The following is a 10,400-nucleotide window of genomic DNA, read 5'->3' as shown; positions in this document are numbered from 1 at the left end:
CCTACGATTCGCACGGTTGGCTACGTACGGTGCGAAAGAAGTTCAATATACAGTACATACATATAGGAAATGTAGTTATATCTAGAGCACGTTGCAGAAACACGAATACAGATGTTCTCAGTGAATCTCACGCTCCCCCCCCCCCCCTTGAGCTATTTGGGACCGCGCGCTTTTGCGTTTTCTAACCATCTCAAATATTAATATTCTTGGTTCTTTCGGTAAAGTCACGTAGAAGGGAAATAATAAAAATATTAAACAATAAAATTCTTACGACGTTTCGACTGCAACACAAGCAATCATCATCAGGTGTGAAATCCACAGCAATAAAATTTTCAGGTGTGAAATCCACAGCAATAAATTTTTCTTGCTGTGGATTTCACACCTGATGATTGCTGTGGACTTCGTGACTTTACCGAAATAACCAAGAATATGAATCCCTGCAGTCACGAAAGCTTTAAAAAAAAATCTCAAATATTATTATTATTAGACGCGCACTCGCTTCCCTCCCTGTGCAATCTTTATAAAACTATGAAGGTTGTGGACGAGGTCGCTTTTGGAAAATAAGTTCATACCTCAGTGGGCTTTGTCTGGTAGGATGGGGATGGTTTCGTTTTTATTTGTACGTGTTTGGGTGATCTGTTTACCTTTATTGGACTTTGCACTCGTATCATGTTTTTGTACTGTTTGTTGTTGTAACCTTCTTACCCCGTGCCCCGACTGAACATCTGTGAAAAAGGGCTTTATAGCTAATCGGATTCCTCCAGTGGGGGGGGGGGGGGTCTTGTGGGAGGGGAGAGGGCTTGGTGGTGGGGGGGCTTGGGGGGGGGGGGGTGGAGCTTGGTAGGGGGGGGGAGCTTGGTGGGGGGAGCTTGGTGGGGGGGGGGAGCTTGGGGGGGGGGTGGAGCTTGGTAGGGGGGGGGGGGCTTGGTGGGGGGAGCTTGGGGGGGGAGCTTGGGGGGGGGAGGAGCTTGGGGGGGGGGAGCTTGGGAGGGGAGCTTGGGGGGGGAGGAGCTTGGGGGGGGGGAGCTTGGGGGGGGGGGAGCTTGTTGGGGGGGGGGGAGCTTGGTGGGGGGAGCTTGGTGGGGGGAGCTTGGTGGGGGGGGGGGGAGCTTGTTGGAGGGGGGAGCTTGGGGGGGGAGCTTGGTGGGGGGGGGGGAGCTTGGTGGGGGGAGCTTGGTGGGGGGGGGGAGCTTGGGGGGGGGGTGGAGCTTGGTAGGGGGGGGGGGGCTTGGTGGGGGGAGCTTGGGGGGGAGCTTGGGGGGGGGAGGAGCTTGGGGGGGGGAGCTTGGGGGGGGGAGCTTGGGGGGGGGAGGAGCTTGGGGGGGGGGGGGGAGCTTGGGGGGGGGGGAGCTTGTTGGGGGGGGGGAGCTTGGTGGGGGGAGCTTGGTGGGGGGAACTTGGTGGGGGGGGGGGGGGAGCTTGTTGGAGGGGGGAGCTTGGGGGGGGGAGCTTGGTGGGGGGAGCTTGGTGGGGGGGGGGAGCTTGTTGGGGGGGGAGCTTGTTGGGGGGGGGGAGCTTGTTGGGGGGGGGGAGCTTGGGGGGGGGGGAGCTTGGGGGGGGGGGAGCTTGTTGGGGGGGGGGGGAGCTTGTTGGGGGGGGGGGGGGAGCTTGTTGGGGGGGGGGGAGCTTGTTGGGGGGGGGGGGGGAGCTTGTGGGGGGGGAGGGAGCTTGGTGGGGGGGGGGGGTGCTTGCGGTGGGGGTGGTGGGTGGCCCCTGTGATGGCGGCGTCAGTGACAGTGTCCGTCTTGGCTCCCAATGGCCGGAGACAGAACGTGCGGATCGGGGCCAGCACCCCGCTCATGCAGGTCAGTCGCTCGCTCGCTCGCCCGCCACATTTCTTGTTTCATCCCCGCAGCCCAGAGACGCGCGCCGCCAGGAGGCCCGACAGAGACGGCGACGCAGCGACGGGGGCCCGTCATTGTTGTAGGCCGCCGGCGGAGCCTACGGCGTTGCCTAGAAAGTGGCGCCCAGCGACGGGGAGGGCGACCCGCCCGTCTGGCGACGACGCCACCGCCGTCGCATCGGCGTCGATTTTCGCGATTTCGTACTCGTGATCGGGGAGGCTTGCGGGTTCGAACAGCTCGCAGCGGCTATGCTTTGCGAGTGTTCACGATGCTGAATTGTGTTGAAAGTCGGAAGGCAAAGGTTGGTTTGACGAGGTAGCTGGTAAGAGGCCTCGTCGCCCTGAGCCAGCGGTGGACATTCCACATTTCTATGGCGGCGGCGGGAGTTCTTTGTATGACGGCAACAGGTTTTATCCACCCTGACAGATCTGTGGGATTACACAATTGGCAACATTGTTTTTGTGAAACGATCACTGGTGAGGATGGCCTCATTGAGAGCCCACGGGACACGCTTTGTGCGCGTTGGGGCCTGCACTGGGACACATAATGTTGCGACAGACCGTGGTGAAAGGAGGTAAGGCAGAGTGCGTGTTAGAAATGATAAAAAAAACTACTTCCAACAAATTCCGTGCGGAGTTGGTCGGCGACCCGTGTACTGCACTTTTTTTTTGCTATTTTGTTGTTTTTTCCTGGATTTTTCTGTTTGGGCCGAATGGCTCAAAGGGGGGCTATACTGTACATAATAAATGAAACTGAAATGAAAACTGAAAACTGCACTGCCATCTACCGGCCATCCATGGCAGGGTGGGTGGGAGATTTACTTTTTTTACATTAACGGCGCATGAAAAATATATAAGAATGGTTTTTTACCCTTTTCTGGCAATAAAACAGTTGTGTTCAGATGTTCAGACACCAAATAGATGATACCTTTTGCAATGAATTTGAACATCTTGACACAGCTATGTTTTTTTTCTAGAAAGGGTGAAACCTATTATATATAGTTTTCATACTTTGATACTGGCAAAAAGGGTCCCATGTTGTAGCTGCTCACGCTTAGCTATAAATGTCCTGATAGTTGCATTGTCTCTGTGCTGTTCGCCTTTTGGCGTTCTTTGGTCTGACACTGGCAAGACAAAGCCACAAAGAAAGCTGTCTCTGGTGTATGCCAATCAGTTTCACAGACAGTGCGTATATTATCAGAGCCGTGTGTTGTTTTCATGATCACCACAATTACGTGTGGTTAATACAGACTTGATCCCTCGCAAAAGGTTTCTATTTGATGTTTGAACATCTTAACACGAATGTTATTGCCAGAAAGGGTAAAACCTATCCTTATTTTTTCATACTTTGATTCTGGCAAAAAGGTCCCATTTTCTTAATAGTGCAGTGTCATCATCTTTCCTGGGGTTGAGGGAAACGAGTTGGCACAATCTGGTGGGATGTCAACCAACACTTGTCGTGTTGACGATGGGTGGACGAGGCTATGTCATAGGCGTGCGTGTGGCCCAGAATCGGTGATGTTAATAGCACATGGATATAACTGTTCGTTAAACGGTTATTGTTGTAACTCGCTGACCTGTCCCTACTGGACAAAGATATTCGCAGAGACGTTATAAACACTTTCCTCAAATCCTATTGGAGAAAACAAATGGATGAATGGCATTGGAGAAAAACACCAATCCCTTAAGTCTGAAGACTCGAACCCCTAACAACCCCTGCGGTGGTGGTGGTGGAGTTTCGGGGGGGCTGAGTAGAATTGATTTCTTCTTGGTTTTTTCGGTAAAGTCACGTAGAAGGGAAGTAATAAAATAATAAAAATAAAACATAATAAGATAATTCTCACGACGTTTCGGCTACAACGCAAGCAGCCGTCTTCAGGTGAAGAATGAGACACTGCCAAGCTAGGAGCTTATATATAAGCTGGGTTGGAGGTGGAAGAAGAGCGCCTTAACAAAAGAATGTGCATATCAAGAGGAATTTAGCATATTCATGGAAAATGCGTAGGAGGTGGGCGGGGGGGTTTCAAAGTCATATTATGCCCATGCATTATGCAGGATCAGCAGCACCAAAGGTAGGGGGCAGGGGGTAGCAATGTAGCCGAAACGTCGTGAGAATTATTTTATTGTTTTATTTTTATTATTTTATTACTTCCCTTCTACGTGACTTTACCGAAAAAACCAAGAAGATGAATCCCTGCAGTCACGAAAGATTTAAATCGAAATTTAAATCGAAAAATAGAATTGATTTGCTCGGCTCCCCTCTGTTCAATTTATAAACTCCCAAGTGAGATGACAAAGCTTGGGTGGTGGAGAAGACATAGAGAGATAATGAAATGACTCCAGAGATGGAGACGACAGAGATATGTTGAGATGAGATGTAGGACGAGAGAAAAAAACTACTGGACATCTGTAAAAAAAAGTGCTTCATAGCTCATCAGATTCATCCAGGCTAAATAAAGATTCTGAAAATGCTGTGCATCGGTTTTTTTTGTCGCTTCCGCAGGTACTGGAGGAAGTTTGTAAGAAGCAAAACTTCAGTGCCGACGATTATGACCTCAAGTGAGTGACATTCGCGTGCATGTGGGACGTCCACCTTCATGGGAATCTCCTTAAACTTCACGAAGCTCACAGTATTGAGGTCACCCGAATCCTCCACTACCTCAACCCAACCCTATTCAAACCATCAATAGCTTCATAACTCTATCCAAGACTGCACTGACTTACCCAACGATCCAGTATTGTAATTCCTAGCCTTAGCTTTTCCATCCCTACTCTACCTTGCACGACCTTAATAGAGTGCTCCTGATGTAGCATTAGCATCTGGAATCACCTGGCCACTTCCAACACTTAACTTTTATAATCCAACCCCCACCATCTCACAAAAAACAACAACATTGACCTATGTCAGTGTTTCTCAAACTTTTTTGGCCAGCCGATCCAAACCTTTTCGCAGACCATCCAGCCCCCTATATCTCTGTTGGCAAAACGCATGAACTAATCTCTCTAAAAACCAGTATTACAAAATTATTCATATTACCGGAACATATATATTTTTTCACAGCTTTAAGGTTTCTTTTGGGCGGGGGGGTGGGGGGTGCATTTATATCTTCGGGTTAGGGTGGTTTAATCCAGGTAGTTTAGCTAACTTAATGTTTATTTAACATAAGTAAAACATGAATTCACGTCACAAACAAAAGGTATAAACATGGTAATTATTTCCGGATCAACCTGCATTTGCATCACAGCCTCGCGGATCCCCTTGAGGACCATCGCGGACCACTGGTGGTACCGTGGACCACGCTTTTGAGAACCACTGGGCTTCGTTCTCCACTGCTCTCGCTGCCTATTTCAATTTCTCCTCCTTTACCTGAACCTCCTACTCCCTGTTACGTCCATCGGACCCCCCAGATTCCAGAGGAGCATTCTGGACCTGAGCATGCAGGGACGTTTCGCCAACCTGCCGAACAATGCCAAGCTGGAGATGGTGCCGAGCTCACGGCAACGTTCCTCCGTCGAGGCGCAGGTGAGATCCTGTGAGGTGCTCGTCTCTTCTCTAGACCCTGCTGTGCCCATTAACCCCAACCCCTTTCCCCGTTCCGAGATGACCGCAAGTTGCTGGGTGCGTCGTCCCGTTCACCGCTGAATCTCAGAAATGCACAAGCGGGTTCGGCGTTTATTTTATTTAGAGAGGTGTAGTAGCGCCGTTCTTTTTAAAGACATTGTACTCACCGCGGAGAGCCATAGCGAGACGACCGCACTCCAGGATAGCTGGTGCCAAACCGTGCCACACGCCCTCCCCGCATGGCCTTGTGGGAACCTCGGTGCCGATAATATTAATTTATTTTAGTTCTTCTGGTTCCGTTCCGATGACGTACACGTCCACATTCGTTATCAGAACGGAGTCGGAAGAAAGACAGATAACGTACACATACATCATTGGAACGCTTCCTTTGTCTGGCAAAAACCCAGAGCTGTGTGGTTATTCGGTGGCTGGGCCTGTGGGACGTGCCTCACTTTCCACAGGAGTCAACTGATGGGATGTCGTCCAGATGTTTGTAATGCCCGTGAGCTTCTCCTGTGATCCTACCTGGATAAAGTTAGGAAAGATTAGATTGGAGAAATGTGAGCCTGACTGTTTCAGGCTAGCATGAGCATGCCTGCACAGGGAGACATTTACCAAGAGTAGCAAAGTAGGTGGTGTTATGGTGGCTGCGAATACGTGAAGCTAAGCAACAATATAAAGACAAATAATCCTTCCAATATAGCCATATCAGACTGTCGGGGCAAGTGATGTTCGTGACCACCTATGAAAACCGGCACGGCGCGTGAGGGAACACACTCAAGACATGCAAAACAACAACAACTCTTATTTATCATTAAGTCGCGGCGACGTTACCACGGCGCTTGTGCCAGGTTGGGTGCACTTTGAGGCCACGTGAAGTGTCGAAGGGTCGCTGACGGGAGGTCACGGGACAGACCCAGGTTCCACGGGTTGACTGACTGAGATGACTGGCAGATGCACCAGCTGTGCCCCCTACTGTGCCAACAGATGCACGCACACACACTTGCGTACACGCGTGCACGCAATCTTACACATACCGCCCAAATTGGCGAAGCGCGCGAGCCTACGAACTGACAGGACAGCTCGCGATGCCCCTGTGGCCCATGTTGCTCCCACATGTCTCATCCGGTGAACTTCAAAGAGCGCACGGTGGTTTTTTTCACGGGGTGGGCCGCTCTCCGCCGAGTGACACCTGTATCGAAAAGGTTAATCCGGCACATGCCGCCACCACCGCTGCCGGCAACGGATTTGGCATGAAGGGGGGGGAGGGGCATGGGCGTTGGGGTAGCAGCAGCGGTGGTCCGGCTCTGCATGCCCCGGAGGCCGGCGTGACAAAACGGGAGCTCTTCATTTGATGCGGCAGGAATGTGTCAGCGCCCTATCCACTGCTCCAGCGTCGTCGACAGATCCATCTCGCGTGCGCGTGTGTGCGTGTGCGGCCATTTGACCTGGCCGGTGGAATTCTCTTGAGCGTTGTTTCGTAAGACATCAACGCGATGAGCGTCATGTTGAGCGTGGCGGCTTTAATTGCCGTGTCAGGAATGGCTTGGCGAGTCGGAATCGGAATATTTGTTCATACTGGAGGAATCTGATGAGCTATGAAGCTCTTTTTCACAGATGTGCAGTAGGGGGCACGGGGTCAGAACGTTACAACAACAAACAATACGAAACACATTAGGAGTGCAAAGTTAGGAAAGGTAAACAAATCAGTTTTTTTTAAATCTACAAATTAAACTAAACTATTTTTATGTTACCAGGTAAAGCCCACTGAGCTATTAACATCTTTTTCAGAAGCGATCTGGCCACGAATGATAGCTCAACAAAGTGGCTCATGATGTGGAAATTGATAGCAACAAAATAATCTAAATAATATGAATGCATGTTTGTAAAGATTACATTTTGAGATAACATTTTTGGAAAGGCCCTGCTTTGGAATGTTTGTCCGAGTTAACTTTTTCTTTAATGAATTGTTCTCAGTTTTTTTCTAAGCATTATTATTTGATATTTGTGTCTTTGTAACGTAATAGAAAAATAATAATTTTGCTTATTCACAGAGGAGCCCTCTGCCATATTTATCAGAAACAGCAATGAATGGGTCGCTCCTTGCTCAATGCAATGTAAGATGATTAGTTTGGTACGATATGGTCAGCATTGTTGTGCAATGTGCTAGCTCAGGGGTTAGGCAAACTTGCGTCTCCAGAGCCACTTGTGGTTCTTTAAGTACTGCAGTGCGGCTCTTGAAATTTGAAAGAAATTACCCTCATTGTTATTTTGGTTGCCGACCCTGATCATGGAAGTCCATTTCACCATAGAAGTCCAGTTCACCGTGGAAGTCCAGTTCACCATGGAAGTCCAGTTTACCGTGCAAGTCCAGTTCACCATGGAAGTCCAGTTCACCCTGGAAGTCCGGTTTACCATGGATGTCCAATTTACCATGGGCAGCGGTCAGCAACATGCGGCTCCAGAACCGCATGCGGCTCATATTATGGACTCTTCAAGGGCATTGCGGTCCTAGAAATATTGGCTATTTTACCGAATTCGAAAAAATTACTCAAATTGTTGTTTTCATTGCCGACCGACCACTGTGCGAGCTAAACCACCCCTTCACATGTGCCCTTTTGCCCTTAAGGTGCTCGCTAAGAGCATTTGCCATATCAGTCTGTAACACTAAATGAGTGGTGAGCTTTGTCTTCATATTTTTTAAACATATGTGAGATAAAAATTGGTTAGTGCCCTCATAAAATCCCGGCCATCATCCAATTCCCAGCACTAATCTCACATCACATTGAATGCACACCACCAATGCTAACTCGGTGGTAATCGGTATCTAAAGCTAACCCTGCCATTGGTCCACTCATCCCAAAATAATTTTACCTGGTGTGTGTGTGCACGCGTGTTTGTGGGGAGCGGTAGTGTCGTTGTTTGCACGCTGCACTACGAACCTAACGACCCGAGTTCGACTCCCGTTCGTGGCCAACACCGGTGATAATTATCTGCACCGGTCCTGGGCCTCCCTGAGGTCGACTTGGCCTCAAATGAGTACCTGGCGCGGTGTGTAAACATCGCCACTAGGGAGACAAAGGCGGCCAGGTGTGGCGCTAGCCGCCCACCGCCTCGTGCCGTGCCGGCCTTCATAGGTGCTACTCGCTAACAGCACTTGCTCCGATCGTCTTACGAGGCTACACAGGGGATCTTTCTCTTCGTTTCCCTCAGGTGCGCATTGCTCTACAGGCGCCGGACGGGACGAGAATGCAGCATGGCTTCATGACGAGCGCCACCCTGTGGGACGTTGTCACGAACTTCCCGCAGAGCAGGTGCCGAGTCTGCGAAGCAGAGGAAAGGGCCAGACTCCTCAATTGCACTCGTGAAATGAGAACAAGTATCGCCCTCAGTATCACTCCACTCGCTCCCAGTCTATTCCACAAACAACATCTTCAGAGATCCTTTGTTGACTCATCCCTGCGTACCGCCACCCCCTCATTTCTCTCTACTCATCTCCACACACTCTCCTGCCTCTCACCTCTCTACTCCCCTCCACACACTGACCTATCTCTCCCCCTCTCACCTATCTACTCCCCTCCAGACAAACTCTTTCCATCTCTCCCCTCTCATCTCACTCAACTCCCCTCCGCACGCTCTGCTGTCTCACTCCAGCAACCAAGGCTTTCCGCAAAAAGCCTCCAGGCAATCTTTTCTCAGTGGGAGGTCGCTAATTCTCATCTGCTGCCCCCCCATATTGTGGAACTTCCTCTCTTCCCCGCTGTCCGTGCTGTTGGCTCCCTGTCCCCTGTTCAAGTCGAGCTGAAGACATTCCTCTTCTCTTCTGCCTGTGACCAGGACTGCCTCTCTCTATAAAGTAAACACTCCTACTGTTTCCGTACAGCGCCTTGAGATGCGTTCTCATTTTGCTGCCGTATAAATAAAACGTCGTATTGCAATAGAGAGTAGTCTCCCTCGGTTGCCGCTTTTAATCCATTCGACGAAATCTACCGTTAGCCGGATTAACTGTTAATCGATTATAGGAATTGCATGTTAAAAGCATTAATCTGTTCCAAGACGGTCGGAAGTTGACATTTTTGACCCTAAAAACATCGTTTGAAACCAAACAGAAGACGTATCATGTAAGCAAAGCCAGTCGAGGTCTAAACGTTCACAAATGGGCGTCGCCAATTGGCTGAGGGCGTGGCTCAGCCCCAATTACAAGCACTCAGATTGACCTAAATTGGCGTCCGCGTGCGTAACCTAAACACACCGTTAATCTACTTTTTTACGCGAGTCGAAACCATGGGATACTATGTATGGGAGGCAAAACTTTAACCGAAAAACCGTGAACCGATGTCACTGTTGAACCCAGGGACTGCTGTATAAGACTCAATATACGTACAGCTCTCATCTGCTAGATAAGCCAACTCCACACTCATTGAGTGTGGCGACACTTTGGCTCCGAATGCGTGTTGATGTTTCTCGTTTTTTTTTCTTCTTTTTTTCCAGGTTGGTTGTTGAGCAGCAAGGTGAAGGTTCGACTCCTGCCTGTGTGTTCACCCATGACGAGGTGCGTGATAAGAGCTGATGCTACAGGGGGAAGGCTTCACTGGGTGGGGTTTTCTCAGCCTTGTCATTTTACTCAGTGGTTCTCTACCTTTGTTTGGCTACCGTGTTACCCCCCGTCCCCACCCCTTGTTGCATTTAGTTTCAACCGAGTACCCCCCCCTCCCCCCACTTGCCTGACCCAACATGGTTCTGAGAAATCAATGTACAAATAATGAACATCAATATTTTAACTCAATTGTCCATTTTGTGAGGTATCCTAACTTAGCTAGAATACCTCACAAAATGCTTTTTACGAGACAAATGTCAAATGCCACCATAGTATACTCGATAGAGAATATTGTTTCGCGCAATAAACTGGTGTGATGTGAAACACGTGCAGAATAAAGGCGTCTATAAAAAAGACGGTATTTATACGAAGAGTTTTGCCAATGGTGGACACTCCTC

At 49.7% G+C, this 10,400-nt stretch overlaps 1 protein-coding gene across 2 annotated transcripts; it reads left to right on the top strand.

Annotated features, from left to right (window-relative positions):
* The first annotated feature begins 1,693 nt into the window (after window positions 1-1,693).
* On the top strand, window positions 1,694-10,003 carry ASPSCR1 (ASPSCR1 tether for SLC2A4, UBX domain containing). Of its 2 annotated transcripts, none has more exons than XM_078594864.1 (5): window positions 1,694-1,805; window positions 4,347-4,402; window positions 5,252-5,366; window positions 8,619-8,719; window positions 9,897-10,003. In XM_078594864.1, exons 1-5 carry the CDS (start codon window positions 1,719-1,721, stop codon window positions 9,973-9,975), a joined length of 438 nt encoding a protein of 145 aa, XP_078450990.1. In that variant the 5' UTR covers window positions 1,694-1,718; the 3' UTR covers window positions 9,976-10,003. The 2 variants fall into 2 exon arrangements, with proteins under 2 accessions (XP_078450990.1, XP_078450991.1); XM_078594865.1 differs by lacking the exon at window positions 1,694-1,805 and adding an exon at window positions 2,034-2,145.
* Window positions 10,004-10,400: the final 397 nt, after the last annotated feature.

The sequence above is a fragment of the Lampetra planeri genome, chromosome 5 (genome assembly GCF_965212315.1).
Source record: "Lampetra planeri chromosome 5, kcLamPlan1.2.h2, whole genome shotgun sequence".
Taxonomy (NCBI): Eukaryota; Metazoa; Chordata; class Hyperoartia; order Petromyzontiformes; family Petromyzontidae; genus Lampetra; species Lampetra planeri.
The sequence above is the reverse complement of the archived record's forward strand: the minus strand, read 5'-3'. Positions and strand labels throughout refer to the sequence as shown.